A 16302-nucleotide genomic window follows, 5' to 3' on the forward strand; every position below is an offset into this window, starting at 1 on the left:
GAGCTCGTCCGGACCAGATGATTTAAATATGTCCAGTCCCTCCAGAAGTTCCCTAACTAGTTCCTCATTAACCCTTGGCCTAGGTGCACCTCCCCTGGGGCCTGAGGGGGGCCCAGAGGGGGGTGGCTGTTCCAGTCCCTGCTCAGGAAAATGGAGGCAAAGAAATTGTTAAATATGTTAGCTTTGTCATCCGGTGTGATGACTAAATTTCCCAGCATGTCCTGCAGGGGCCCCACGTTACCCAGAACCTTCTTTTTGCCCCCTATGTATTTAAAAAAGGACTTCTTGTTCTCCTTGATCCAGGAAGCTAGTCCCAGTCCCATCTCTGCCTTGGCCTTCCTGACCCCCCCTGCATCCCTGAGCAACCGCAGTGTAGTCATCCCTGGTGATGGCCCTTCCCTGCCATTGGGTATGCGCCTCCCTTTTAGCACGGAGACATTCCCGGATGCTTTTGGTGAGCCATGGGGGCTTTTGCACCCTCCTGCTCCCTTTGATCCATGTTGGGATTACCTCCCTTTGGGCTTGAAGGATCGTCTCTTTAAGGAGCGACCACTCTTCTTGGATACCCGGCTCCCCTCCCCTCTGGGATCTCAGTGCTTCCCCGACTATTTTCCTTAGCTCATTGAAGTCCTCCCTGCTGAAATCTAGGGCTGCTGCCAAAAGCCTCTGTGTGTACTTTTGGCTTGCTTGTGTCAGACACAGTGGACCTTGAAGGAAACTGTCACAAACAGGCTTTTAGAAATCAGTTAACCCTTGCTGTTGTCTTGGACCATTGTTTAAATACCTATCTACCTTTCCTACAAGGGAATTCCCAAAATCAAACCTCTAAATATCATTTTTAGCCATCAACCAGAGGAAGTAATTTCCATGCTGTAAACTACAGATAAGATGATGGTGCAAAGAGAAGAGGTATTAGTTGCTGAAAAAATGGCTGTGGCTGTTAATGCCTGTGCAGAAGACATAACTTCCCCTTTAAGAATAGTGGAATCAGAGTGTGAGCAGAGAAATTAAAATTATTTGGGGCTGATTATTTGAACACAAAGTTTGGAGGAAGTTTGGCAGGCATTAAGATGATGCTGGTAAAAGAACAGACAGTCAGATAAAAAAAAAAATAGTAAAACCATGAACAATAACAAAGATGAAAACATTTGATCTCAGTCTTATAAATGCTTATTGATATACGTAATTATTTCTTATTAGCTATAAAGAGCATAGCCAGAGCAGATCCAGATGGAGCATGGTGGCATGGTAGCACCCCACTTTGGCTGTGATGCACAGGAGCTCTCAGTTTGGGCTCTGAGTGGAGCCCTTACTGTTACACCTCTGGAGCCTGGGGTAGGGGTAAGCGCCGCCACCTCTGTTAATTCCTTCCTTTCCTCATCTGCTGAATTCAGTGGGGATGAAGACGGAGAGGAATAGCAGCAGTATTTACACCATGGGCACCAGAACCATGCAAATGCCCGGGGTCCAGCCAGACTTTGCTCTGATCTACTAGCAAGCTCAGACCTCGCTGTTCATTGGACTCCAGGTAGAAACCCATACTAATTAGACAGTGAGCTCAAAGCTTTATGGCCCATGTGTGATTGGCATTATGTGGTTCCATCCCCCGCCATTGATTGGCAGAAAGGGGCAGGGCCAGACCACGGGCAGCCCTCTTAGCCAATTAGCGGTAAAGGGAGGAGCGGGTGGCCACCATATTAGCTCTCTTTCTGTGTGCCAGCATCTGTGAGAACTGCTGGCTCCCACTGGGGAGCTAGCATTTTATTGTCAGTAATTTTTTTTTCTGGCAATTTTGCTGAAAATCACAGGGAACACTGCAGAAACTGCAACAAATTGTGTTTTTTGTGAAAAATGCAAAATTCCAATTTGACTAGGTCCCTACATATGAGATAATAATCTAACCTTGAAATCTAGATTAATAATCTAGGCTCTGATTCATCAGAGGACATCTTAAATTTCTGTGCAATTAGCTATAGACTCATCTATGTCAAGTCAAGTGCCTTGTCTAACCCAATCCTTAAAACTTCCATCATTTTCTTGAATCCCCATCCTTGGAAGTTTTTAAGAGCAAATACAACAGGCATATCAGGCATCCTTAAGTCAGTATGATCCTGACTTAAGCAGGGGTTCACCAGATGGCCTCCCAAGGTCCCTTTGAACCCTAGTTTTCTACAATTCTATGTTCTTAAAGGGAAAAGCAAAAAACCTAAGGAAACATGTACATGGACCAAAGCTTAACGTGCTGTGACTGCACCTGTATTTGTTTCACTGTGGAATTGAGGGACGTAAGGGAAAATTCAGAATTGGTTCAAGCTACAATGATTGAAGGACACAGAATATAGAAGGGTTTGAAAAACAACCATTTCTAAAGCTCCAGAAAGATGAGAATAAGGATCAAAAGGGAGGAGATGGACACCATGATCAAAAAATGCTGTTCAAAATGAAAACTCTAGTAGAAAATCGAGGTGTTGACCTGAAAAGTGAGTTTATTTTGAGATACGTTAGGCTGAGAGGGGTACCTGAAGGAGAAACGTGGATACATGCATTTCACAGAGGATTATGAAGGGGCTGGAGGATGCATCATTTTGAACTCCGTCAGCACCGCTCATCCTATCCTTGAGAACTGCAGTCGAGGAAGCGCCTCGGTGATGCTTGGGGAAACAAACGGCTCTCAGAATGAAGGATGTAGCTCTTCGGCTATGTCAGTTTAAGTATCAGAGGGCTAGAAAGATTTTAAATGTCTCAATGAAACACAGCAGCATCCTTTAAAAACTTCCTTGCAGCGCACTCTCTTATTCTGACTGCAGAAAAGTACCCTTCTCCGGCTCTGTGTTTGTTTAAAAATGGATCTCAATAAAATGTTCTCGCTGCACAGGTGAAATACATACTTCTGATGTCTGTCTTGACTAACTCAACCTGGAATTTCCAAATCACAATATATTCCTACCTCGGTAGTCAGATTTACCCTACAAGTGGAATTTAATGAGCATGTCCGATGCCTGAGCCCAGCTCACTCTCTAGTGATCTCACAGAGCTCATGGAAAAATAAAACAGTAAACACTGATTTATCACAGAAGTGAGCAAGTATGATGTGAACATTGAGACACTCAATGGATATAAATCTATATTGCCATTGAAACCAATGGAGAGATGTTGATTTACGCCAGGGGAAGACCTAGCTTTAGAATAAGAGACAGTCCAAAGAACGAAACAAAACCAAACAAAAAAAGTTGAGCTACTCTAAAAATGAAGGGCCGGTTTTCCAAAACAAATCAAATGAAACTTTAAACTCAAAATTTAGAGTTCGCTTTCATTTTTAAAGAATTGAAAGAGTCACATTTGTGTGTGCGCAAAAGGTTTAATTTTTTTTTATTCAATTTAAAAAAAAAATTGTTTTGGGGGAAAAACATTTGATTTTTTTTTTTTCCTTGCTAAGAAACAAGCTTTCAGCCATTGAAACATTTAGAAATTGTTCCTGATAATAATTTATCATAGCTGGCTTCACTTTTCAAGAATAAGGTCACTTTTCTGTTCCTCAAAGAGTGAAAATGCAAGCAATGCCAATGATGATTCACCGAAATATTACCACAAAATAGCCCGTTTTAATGAGAAAAAAAATGATTGAAAAAATGTTGGCAACCTCTGAAAAGTTGCATTCTGTTCAGTAAAAAAGGCTCAATTTTTCGAACAGTGGCTAATGTGAAAATGTCAGCACTGATTGACAGTTACATAGCTGCAGTAGTCATTTTGTTTTCAGTACAGTGCTACTGCATAATTAACATTTGGGAAACGGTAACTATTAATGCCCACTACAGTAATAATTTCCTATTGCATTCAAATTGGTTGAATTGCACACCTTGTCAGCGAAGTTTGGAACGGTGGTTTTTGAAGTTAAAGGCCCAGTACCTTATCCTGAATGGTTGGCTGTTGGCCTGTTTTCTGCTTTCACAGGACTTTTGTAACTGTGTAGGTAGAAGAATGAGTATGGAGAGATTTACCATTTAGTCAGCTGTAGGAGAATAGAGACGGATGTAAACAGCAGGGATGGACACAAGCATGGGCAAACCAGGTGGCCAACAAGGGCCCAGACCAAAAGAGGGCCTAAAAATGGTAATTTTAAAATTATTATTATCATTATCTTTGGCAAAGGGGGGCCTGATACCAACCGTTCACCTGGAGACACCAGGAGTCCAGGTACGGTGCTGGTAAACGGCTTCAGCTCGTAACATCTTCATATGTAGATGGCTTCAGTTTGTGAGAGACAATGTTAACTGGCCTGATCATGACTGCCTAGAAGAAATGTTGAGCAAACCAATGTTGGCAGACCAATGGAGGAGTCACAAGACAACCTCTAAAGGTGATCTGCAAACAACAGCAAACGTCAGTGTTTTGTGCCTTTTTCTGGTTTCTAATGATGTATAATCCATCAAATCCTCTCTTTAAACCATGGGGGAAAGCTGGTTCTCTTTTGAGGACCTCTCCCCACTCATGTTAAGCCAGAATTGCCACCAGTGTAGACCTAGGAACTCCTCTTATTTCCCCTATATCACAATGCTAAGAAGATGACCTCTTTGACTTTGTCCTTTCCTGTTATGCCCTTCTTTATGATTAAAGTCCATCTTACAGAGGTGTATTATAACCAAAACGAAATCATCCTAAAACAGGTTCTCATTCCAAATAAATCAGTGTAGCTTGAGCAAAACCAGCACAGCTATGCTGAGTATTTGGTTTAATGTCTGGCTCTTTAGAAGGCGCTTTAAAAACTGTGACAGCAGTGTCATCTAGAAGTCAGCAAGTCCTTTCTGTTCATGGATGCCCACATTACTAGTGTGTCTTCACATCTTCCCTTGTTTTAATTTGGAGAAGAGTCGTCCAGTCTTAAGCCAATGTAGTAGTTGGGATGAAACTAACCACTAAGAGACCTTTTGTGGACAAGTACTTCTTAGCAGCACCAGAGTTGTATCTCTGCTCCTTGCAGCATCTTCCGTACATAAAAAAGTGCAAAGGATACAATCAATGAGGTCCCTAATGAGCCAAGATGAATTGTCCTGTAATGATGATGACAGCAAATTCACTAAATGAACTGCAGTTTTGAGAACCTTGTGTATTCATCAAGGCATGGCTATTTGACCGGTTACTTAATGGCCTGTTATGGTTTCTCCTCCTGTTCCCCCCGTGTCCTGGTTGCCTTTGTCAGCAGCAACAGTAATCAAAAGACTCCCAGAAGCCTTTAAAACTGTAAATACATGAGGAATAAGTTGTAGCTGATTCAGATATATATATATATTTTAATTTGTGCATGTGGTTTGCTATCAGAGAGTGGGTTCCCAGCACTTCCCAGTTTCTACAGTACATTATACATCAGGCTAAAAAGGCACAGGAAGAGATGAGATTAGTTATGTTTGATGGTAGGGTGAATACTCAATATAGGTTCAATCCTGCCACATGCTGAGCACCTTGAACCACCTTTGAACTCTGGGAATCCTACTCTGAGGATTTGGCTCCTACCAGCTGGCTACCCTAGAGTACGATTTCGTCAGACACAAGTGAAGTCCAGTTAGTGAAGGCCAGATCAGAGATCTCAAAGTGGAGGGGGAAATATAAACATATCTATCTATCTGTCTATCTAGATGTAGATGTACATATCTATATATATCCCCCCCACTTTTTATAGATAGATAGATAGATAGAACCATAGCAAGCTAGAAAAAACACAGTCCGGATGCTTGATCATTTGTGATTGCTGATCCTTTCCATAGCATTTCGGGGAATGCTAGCAGTGGCTGTCTGATGGTTTGTCCAGCCCGTGCTGGCTATTTAATTTTTTCCCCCAAGCTTCACTAATTGGAGAAAACAACTTTTTCCCCTTCCCCTGGCAGGGGGGAACCCATATGATCTTGATGATACAGAATTGTTTCAGTGGTCCATATGACAGGAGAGGGGAGCATGTGGAGGTGACAAGGAGGAGAGCTCTTTTGATTCAGGCTGCAGTGCACCTTGAGAGGATGCTGGATGAAAGGCACTATGAACATTGAAGCTTTATTTACAACCTCCACACAGCAAACGTTATAGTATATGAAACATAATGGTATGACTCTGATGGCAGAATAGTAGTAGGGTTTCATGAAGAAATTTATAAAGACTAACAAATGGGATACTTGCATGTTCCCCTGAGTCTCTCTCAATCTATATATGTCCCATATTGCTGTATAATGATCTGTTTGTGTGTGAATAGCTGTTAAATGTGCACATAAAATCAAGGGGCAAGAAAAAGACAGATTTGACCTTGCAGCAGCCAAAGGAGATGCCCAAATATATTGCTGTGTGTTCTGCTATTGTTATCACTAATGAGCTCACTCATTGCAAGGACATTGGTTTTGCAAGGGTATTGCTCTGTTCATTCCCATTTCCAGATTTGCCGTACCTTCCAAATATTTCTGACTCTTAGAATAAAATAATAATAATAAAAAAAAACCTCACAAGTCCTGGCCCTTGTGCCAAATGTGGCTAAGAAAAACAGAATATAAAATCAGTTAAACAATAATAAACAGACCGTTATGGTTAATAAACTCAAATCAATATAACCTGGGAACAGCTTACGTGGGAACGAGATCAATTCCTCTTACAGTGGGAAAAGAAAGCACAGCTAGTCAGAATCCCAGCAGGAAGACGTTTGTTCACGTGACCTTCTGTTACCGCTTAGCTGTCTGTTTCCCGAGAGGTTTCTCCTTTGTCTCCATCTCGTATCGATTTGGGGTATCTCTCTTTTTGCTGTACAATAAGAGCACTAACAATTGTGAACCATAAACCTGAATCTATGACAAGTCCGTGTGTGTTAAACAAATGAACAGATCCCATCATTGCTTCCATCAGAGATTTTGGGGTGTAGTTTCCACCCTGAGTCCCCTCCATTACTTCAGGTTTTGCTTTGGGTTATCTGCCATTTTAGGTCACCACCATGCTTGCTTTATAAAATCTACTAGTGGACACATCTGCAGGAGGGGTAGACTACATAGTTGTTACTGCGCAGTCATTTAGTACTTTCATAACCAAGTGCTAAATGACTGCTCAGTAATCAGTGTTACTGTGCAGTAGCATCCCTGCACAGTTTTTTTTTTTTTTGTTTGTTTTAATGACAGTACTGCGCGGTTGCAATGACCTGCTGTGCAGTAGCTCATTACTACTGCACAGTACCGTTGCATCATGGTTAGTTCCCCCCAACGCTACTGAGCAGTAGCAATAGCACAGTAGCGTCTAGTATAGACGCGGCCACAGTATGGGTTAATGCCATCTCCTGGATGTCAAGGGAGCCTTTTGCAGCTTGTTTAGTGAATTGTGGGGATACATTTGCATCGACTGTTTTAAGGAAACTGTTTGGCAAGCACAATAACACATAAAAGCTTTAGTGCTTTGAAAGTGCATGCGCGTGTGTGTACATAGATAAACATATGTGCATATATGACAAATTTAATGGTGACAAGGTCAATACTAGTGGTAATATAGCACCTAAGGGAAGCATTAGCTTTGAAATTGTGGTGTCTTGCCTGAGGATGTCTATAATCAAAAAAACTGCTTTTACCCTTGGGCAGGTTTTTTCCTGCTTTCTTGTTATTCAGGGAGTCAGTCACAGCTTGTTTTATTAACCCCTTGAATATTTACATTTCAAAGCTTTTTTATGGGCATGACTTCTTCAGCAAAGGAAAATGTGCAGAAAAAATAAGAGTTCTGTGCATGAAAACAGGATAACCAGCTGGCATAAATCCATGTCTCCCATATCAAGGGAGCTCACTGGTTAGCTCACGCCTGCATCTGGGTTGGTACTAGACATTGGAAGAGGCACCAGTCACCTCTTTTCCTTAGGAGAGCTCATTAGTCCCTGTAATAATAATAATGGCATCCATTCATCAGCAAGTGACAGTGGATATTGCAGCTGTTTTACTGACTGGTGGTGCATTTTCTCCTGTGGTCATAGAGACTGATGTCAGGCTTGCCACTGTGGCCACAGGTGTACATAGCATTACAGGCTACTGTATTGAGAGGCTGTTTCCTTTGGCCACTTTTCTGCCGTAATTCAAGTAACCATTTTTCATCTTGATGTTGGACTCCATGATTGAGGAGGGAGCACCACCTTGCCCTGCCTCCTGCTAAGGCCTCCCAAAGGTTTGGGTCAATTCCAAAAGTTTTCATGTCCTGCTTGCCCGATGTCTTTCAAGTGCAATTTTAGGTAACCTACTCTTCTCACCCCACCTAAAATTCACCCATATAGGATGTCCTTTGGGATGCGCCCATCTTCTATCCTGCGGAGATGGGCAAGCCAGTGTAGGTGCCACTGTTTGAGTAGTGCAGTGATGGTTGGCTTTGGTGATGACCTCTGTGTTGGTAATTGTGTCTTGCCACTTGATGTCAAGGATGGAGCGTGAGAAGTGTCGGTGGTAGCTGTTCAGCTTCTTTTCTTCATGTACATATGTTGACCATGCCTCACTGCTTTAGAGTCACCAGGCTGAGTAGGTATCTCCATAACCCTGCCTTCACCAGAAGGTAACCACGTTAAGCCACGCACCAGATGAATCCTGCTCTTATGACAACCATGCTCCTTCTTCAGACCCTAGTCTTACCCTTCAATTCATGCCCCTAGTTCCTGCCTCCCCTAGTGCCATGCCCAGGGTCTTATTTAGCTTTATTTCTAGTTTTCTGAATCCAGTGTGGACTCAGTTCCTGACCTTCAGCTCAACTTTTGGAGTTGGATTCAGGTGGCAAACCCACTTGAACTAGTAATCCAGTCTAACTATACCTTGGGTATAGCTGTTGCGCTGGGGAAGGCATACAATAACCATGCTCTGTGATGACCAGTCTTTTGCAGATGTTCATGGAATAAACTGTGTTAATTGGTGCTCTCTAACAAGTGCTGCAAGTTCACGCATCTAAGGTCGTATCAGCCTTTAAAAGTGTTTACTTAGCTTAGTCAGGAAAATGCCAGCAAATGCTTAAGTATCATTTCCTGAATTGGAGCCTAAAATAAACCAAGAAATAATCAATGGCAAATGCATTTGTTTACACAAAAAGGTCTGTCTTTGCCCTCTCTCAGACCCATGTAATAAGGTGAATCTTTCCTTATTCCAGCTATCTATGAGCAATCCTGTGAAGGCTATCGGCACAAAGGAAAGACATCTGGTTTCTTCCACATTGACTCTGACGGAAGTGGACCTCTTGGACCTCTCTGGGTTTACTGCAATATAACAGGTGAGAGCACTGCATAGTCCTTCATGGTGAGCATTATCTCTACATATCTTTTATGAAATATGTTCTATATTTGTTAGCAACCAGAGAATCGTGGGATCATGGGTATTCATGACAGCACGGGTTCATCAGCGGCAGGTCCTGTCAGACCAACTTGGTGGCCTTTTACGACCAGGTCACTAAATCATTGGATGCAGGGGTGGCAGTGGATATAGTTTTCCTAGACTTCAGGAAGGCTTTTGATACTGTCTCTCACCCCATTCTCATTAGGAAGCTGGGGGACTGTGGCGTAGACACCCATACAGTCCAATGGGTCGCCAACTGGTTAGAGAGTCGCACCCAGAGGGTGGTAGTGGATGGGTCCTTCTCGACCTGGAAGGACGTGGGAAGTGGGGTCCCACAGGGCTCGGTCCTTGGGCCTGCACTGTTCAATATCTTCATCAGTGATTTGGATGAGGGGGTGCAAAGCACCCTGTTCAAGTTTGCTGATGACACTAAGATGTGGGGGGAAGTGGGCACAATTGAGGGGAGCAACAGGCTACAGTTAGACCTAGATAGGTTACAAGGATGGGCGGAGGAGAACAGGATGGGGTTTAACACGGACAAGTGTAAGGTGATGCACCTGGGGAGGAACAATCGGCACCATACATACAGGCTGGGGAACTCCCCTCTTGTCAGCACGGAGGTGGAAAAGGATCTGGGAGTCATTATTGACTCCAAGATGAACATGAGTCGGCAATGTGGGGAGGCGGCTAGGAAGGCCAACTGCACCTTGTCGTGCATCCACAGATGCATCTCGAGCAGGTCCAAGGAGGTGATCCTCCCCCTCTATGCGGCACTGGTCAGGCCGCAGCTGGAGTACTGCGTCCAGTTCTGGGCGCCGCACTTTAAGAGGGATGTGGACAGCATCGAGAGGGTCCAGAGGAGGGCCACTCGTATGATCAAGGGACAGCAGGGTAGGTCCTATGAGGAAAGGTTGCGGGACCTGAACCTGTTCAGCCTTCAAAAGAGAAGGCTGAGGGGGGATCTTGTGGCCTGTTATAAACTGGTTAGGGGGGATCAGCAGGCGCTGGGGGAGTCCCTGTTCCCCCGAGCGCCGCAAGGAGTGACCAGGAACAACGGTCACAAGCTGGCGGAGGAAAGGTTTAAGTTGGACATCAGGAGGCGCTACTTCACGGTCGGGGCGGCTAAGGTCTGGAACCAGCTTCCAAGTGAGGTGGTGCAGGCTCCTACCCTGGGGGTTTTTAAGAAGAGGTTAGATGAACACCTTACTGGGGTCATTTGACCCCAGTGCTCTTCCTGCCATGGCAGGGGGTCGGACTAGATGATCTGCTCAGGTCCCTTCCGACCCTAGAAACTATGAAACTATTCTGGTGTTGGAAAAAGGCAAAGTTAGCATGCATAACCAATTCTAAAAGATTTGTGTCTATGATTCCTGTGACTCAGTTCTGTGATTCCCATGATAGTATGAAACAATTATCCAGATTTCTGCTAGGGCTGAAAGAGCAAATCATGTGTCATGGGAGGCTGCTGTCAATATATTCTTCACCAGCATTATACTTTCTGATTCACTCCTCCTTATTTTTCCTAAGAATTCAGAAGTTGACGTTCAAATACATTTGTTAACTCAATTGCTTCTGCGGTACACTTGTATGTTCATTGATTACTCTAGGGTTCAACTCTGTTTCTGCAGAGAGAGTTACTTAAAATCAATGGTACCCAGCCTTCTGGCCCCATGGGCTAGATACATGGTGCAGGGTCAGTCTACGGGGAGGATCCTTCCCGGGGTCGGCACATGGAATTGGTTCATGTGTACGAACCGGTGCACCCTCCTCCATGTCATGCTCCATCTGGCCACACTCCAGCACTGTCTAGCATGCAGAGCCATGTTATCTAACCTGTGGGACTCTCCACAGGTCTGGAAATTTGGCAAGAGGGGAATGGCAATTAATGCTGCCTCTCTTTTCCTGCTGTCAGATTTTCAAACTTATGTGGAGCCCCATAGGCGGGATGACATTGCTCCATGGGCTGGGTCTAAGCCTCAAGCTAGAGGTTGAGAACCCCTCTTTTACGTAGATACTCAGCCACACATTTCAAGACAGTGTGCAGTCTCTGCTGGCAACATGATCTTGTGTTTATGCAAGCAGTCCCTTTGGAAGATGTAGAACAACTCATGGGACTAAAATCTTGCAAAATTGGAACCTCAGGTTGTATGAAAATTAACACTGCATGCTTTTTCCCACCAAGGACAGACAGACAGTGGCATATTTTAACATGAGATGACTGACAGACCACTGTTGAGGCAGCTCACTGTATACCGCTGCAACCTTTATTCTGCTGGACCGAGAAAACTCTCTGCTAATATGGGGAGTCTGAGGACATAGGCTATGGGCCAAGAAAAGCTCTATAACTCACTTTCCTTTGACCATTAACCTTCAAGACTTATGCTTACTGTAAACCATCCTCTGTGACCAAGCCTTCTGACCATGGGACGTTCGCTGACACTAGGCACCACCATTTATATTTAGAAATGATTTAAAACATTGAAAAATAAGATCCCAAATCTTTCCTTATGTTAACAGGAAAGGAAAGGAGAGAGATCCTTATTATCTCTAACTCTAGAGTTAGTACAGAAACACAGAACATGGAACATTTCATTTTGACTGCTCAAATGTATATGCTTTTCAAATAAAATGAGACTCTTACAGGAAGGTCTGGCCAGCAAAGTCTCCCTGCAGACATGTGAAAGGCACTCCCAAAAGTTATCTGTCTGAACCATATTCTAGAAAGGACCCGGTTAAAAAGGGGGAGGAATGGATACCGTGACCATACTCTTCCCTACTCCAATGGCAATGTTTGCTGGTCAGATACAGAAGAAGTAGCAAGCAGTATCCTCTGCTAGGCTGACTGCCAGGCTGAATAAGCCTTGCTTGCACATCCCTCCCTACACCTCCCTGAACACCGCGAGCTCCAAACGAGCCTTAGTGCTATTTCCTTAATCTGCTCAAAGCGTTCCAAATTAAATTTTCATTTTGGCCTAATTGTACAGCCATTGCATTAATTAAATACACGGCAGTTAAATATTAAGGATGTTTTTTTTTTTATTATTCAGGTGTAACAAATATTTAATAAGAGATGTCTAGTCCCCACCGTTGTTGAATCTCCCTAGTACCTAGGCAGAAATTTACTGTTTTCACATGGATTCCAATATGGAAACGTTACAATTGATGTATTTGGTTATTGCACGATAGCTTCTATGCTTTCAGACTGGGACTCTGCTGTATGAAGTGTTGGATGACATGGTGAAAGCCGTTGTTCCTGCATCAATCTAAATAACCGAGAAAAGCAAGGGGTAGGGGAAAAGAGTTGATAAAATAGTATTCACCTAAACCTCATCAATGCTGCTTTTGTTTTTAATGAACAGTCATTTGACTAAACTAGTTTTACAAAGGGCTTTTAATCTGGGGGAGAAATCCAGAAACCCAAACACCAATTTTCTTTAGGTTTTGATATCTGGGGGAAGCAGGGGCTGAGGGGAAGTAGGAAGGACAGTATCTGCTTTGTGTTCTGTTTTTCAACAAAACACTGAATTGTTGTATGAGGAAATGAAACCATTGTCCATCCATCTCATAATATTCACATTTTTGTGAATGGAGTAGAGAGACCCAAAGTAAAAATAACATTTTATTTTATTTTTAATGATGTGAAGAGCACAAATCCAATTTGGGAAATAAATTCGAGTCAATGGAAGTCTACACCACTACCCTAATGGCATGTTTTCACTTGTTGTTACTTTTAGCATAGTACTGCTGATAAGCAGACACTTCATATTCTCAGTCTGGAAGATTAAAAGTGTCAGGAAGCTATAGCACATCCAGGTAAAAGAATAGCACCTCTTGTGTAATAACTAACTACTTGTGAGTGTTACTATGGATTTAATTACTTAACAAGGGCATTGAATGACAAGAGACTGACCACTGGAGAACTCTTCTGTTAAACATAAAGAACAGAAGTTTTCCCTAGTATTGACCCGGCGGTAGTAATAACTATAACTAAATGTATCTTTTCAGCATAACCAGATTGGGGTCCATAGCCAATGAATGATTAGGACTGAATTACAAGAGTTTGACCGCATTTGGGTTTCTTATTTGTTTAAAGCCCCTTTCAGCGCAGGATACAGATGGCAAAACTACTAACATGATGCAGTGACAAAGGCGGCAAATGGAAACTCAGGATGTATCCATTGAGATATTTCTACTAGAGAGGGACGTATTAATGTCCTTGCAGAAAGCTTGGGTGGGATCGTCTCTGAAATATTGCATAAAATTCTGGTTTCCCATATTTGAGAAAATTAAGTGGAAGAGGAGAAGAGGAAGAGGAATTAAGTGGAGGAGAATGATGAGGATGAGCAAGATGATGGAGAGTCTGTCATATGAGAAGAGACTACAAGTGTGTGGCTTCAGAAAACTGAAGGAAAGATAAATGTAAGGGAGAAATAATTATTTCAGCTAAAGTACAATGTTGGCACAAGGGCAAAGAGTATGCACTGGCCATGAATTAACTCAGTCTGGGAAGTAAAGGAGCAAGTTTTGCATTGGGGAGCATGTGGGACATGGATAGGTGTCTGAGACAAAAATAAGAAGTAAAAAATTAAGGTCAGTTTTCAACAAAGCAAGTAATTAACAACAGGGTGCCTGCTGATGCCACCTTAAGCTTAAGTTGTTTTAGTCTATTAATCAGCTTCTAGAAGAAGCTGAACAGTGTGGTAGCAAAAATGTACTTGGCACACTCATACTTAAGTTAGTCAAGAGGTATTTTGAAGGGCTTGCAGTGAAGGTTGTATAATTTCTAGTGACTGTTAAAAAAGATAATGTTTCAAATAAAAGCTGTTTAGATATATCCATATAGTGTATCTGAATACACCATGTCTCTGCAGGTTTACACATACATACATATACACAAGGCATAGTCTCCTTTACTCCAGGTCTTAAATTGACTGGCAGGTTAGAAAGAAACTTCCCCTTGAGAGGTCATTCAATAATTGTCCATTATTACATTCCCTTGGACAATCTCCTGAAGCAGATCATAAAGGCCACTGTCAGAAACCAGCTAATAAACCAGATGGAGCAGTGGATGGGTGCAGTAGTCCTTGTGTTCCTGTGGGCTTCTCTATGCAACAGTGACAGCGAGTCCTAGCATTGAGGGAACCGAGCATGCCTTACCCCTGTTACACTTCGTGTCACTCTAAACCCACGATGACATCAGTGAGGTCAGTCCAGTGATAGAAATAATAGAAAAATGAGGGTTGGAAGGGACCTCAGGAGGTCACATCTAGTCCAACCCCCTGCTCAAAGCAGGACCATCCCCGACTACATCAACCCAGCCAAGGCTTTATTCTAGAAGGGTCTTAAAAACCTCCAAGGATGGAGATGCCACCACCTCTCTGGGTAACCTGTTCCAGTGCTTTACTACCCTCCTCGTGAGAGTTTTTCCTAATATCCCAACTCAACTTCCCTTGCTGCGACTTGAGCCCATTGCTCCTTGTCCTGTCATCTGCCCCCATTGAGAACAGTCGAGCCCCATCCTCTTTGCAACCCCCCTGCAGGTGGTCGAAGGCTGCTATTAACTCCCCCTTCAGTCTTTTCTTCTGCAGACTAAAGAAGCCCAGTTTCCTCAACCTCTCCTCATAAGTCATATGCTTCATCCTCACAACCATTTTTGTTGCTCTGTCTTGGACTCTATCCAATTTTTTCACATCCGTTCTGCAAACTGGACACAGGACTCCAGATGTGGCCTCCCCAGTGCTGCATAGAGGGGAAGAATCACTTTCCTTGATCTACTGGGAATCACTTCCCTTGATCCTACCAATGCAGCCCAGGATGCCATTAGCCTTCTTGGCAACAAGGGCACACTGCTGTCTCATATTCAGCTTATTGTCCACTGTCACCAACAGGTCCTTTTCTGCAGAGCTGCTGCTTTTCCAGTTGGTCCCCATCCTGTACTGGTACATGGGATTGTTCCGTCCTAAGTGCAGGACTTTGCAATTTTTCCTTATTGAACCTCATGAGATATCTTTTGGTTCAATCCTCCAATACATCTTAGTCATTCTGAATCCTAGCCCTAGCACCCCGTATGTTTACTACCGCCCTCAGGTCGGTGTCATCTGCAAACTTGCTGAGGGCAGTGGCGTACCGAGGGTCCCTGGTGGCCAGGGGCCAATACCTGCATTTGTACACCCCCAAGATGATCTGAGCACAGTGCAGGGCCCGAGGCAAATCATCCTGTGTGGGGCCCCACGGCATGTCCACAGGGGAATTACCAGCGTGGCGCACTGGCAGCAGGGGAGGGGTGCCGGCTGAAATTTCCAGCTGGAATGGCTGAAGAACACCAAAACCCACCGGGCAGGTGGGAGGACCACACACAAAATGTGGGAGGTGCTCTGGCCTCTTCCGCCGGTGCCCCCCATTGGGTGGTGCTCGGGGTCCATGCCCCCCTCCCGGACAGCCCCTTGGTATGCCACTGGCTGAGGGTGCACTCCAGTCTCACCTCACTGTCCCCACTCTCAAGCCCATACTCTCTGGTGTGCCTGGGAGTGGTAGCCAGAGTCGAGACCAGAACAGCCTTGTTGTATACTCCTGAGTTTGCATCATGACTGGGCTTTTCAGTGAGCAGGACATGCTTGGTAGCCTCAATGCCAGACTTACTCTTCCTCTTTCTGCCTTGGAGTCTCTTGATCTTTCTCAAGTACAGCATTGATCCCATCATGATAATATCCAATACAAAGCCTGTAGATATACAACCCACAGCTAAGTACTTGTCTGGCTACTTTATGACAGAGTGTGTTTTAAATGACCTTTTCGCACCTCTTAGAGAGTCCATTTTAACCTCAATATCTGAAAGATGGGTTACAATACAGAGATATTCCACTGTTTTATTTCTTCAGTGACGTGGTTTGCTTGTAAGCAGTGCCGAAACCATCAAATCAATAACACTTAGAAGCTGGTATGACAAGATCAATGCTTAATTTTATCATGGCCATGTATTGATCAATTATTCAAAGCTTTC

The 16302-nt window shown here is 43.7% G+C and overlaps 1 protein-coding gene across 1 annotated transcript in view; it reads left to right on the forward strand.

The window, feature by feature from the left end:
• Positions 1-16302, forward strand: part of CNTNAP5 (contactin associated protein like 5) — a 573569-nt gene that overhangs the window by 404540 nt on the left and 152727 nt on the right. The window contains exon 12 of the mRNA XM_019522627.1: positions 9121-9240. Coding sequence (XP_019378172.1) covers positions 9121-9240 — 120 coding nt within the window. The remainder of the gene's footprint in view (positions 1-9120; positions 9241-16302) is intronic.

Source organism: Gavialis gangeticus, unplaced genomic scaffold (assembly GCF_001723915.1).
Source record: "Gavialis gangeticus isolate Ggan-Ray unplaced genomic scaffold, GavGan_comp1, whole genome shotgun sequence".
Classification (NCBI taxonomy): domain Eukaryota; kingdom Metazoa; phylum Chordata; order Crocodylia; family Gavialidae; genus Gavialis; species Gavialis gangeticus.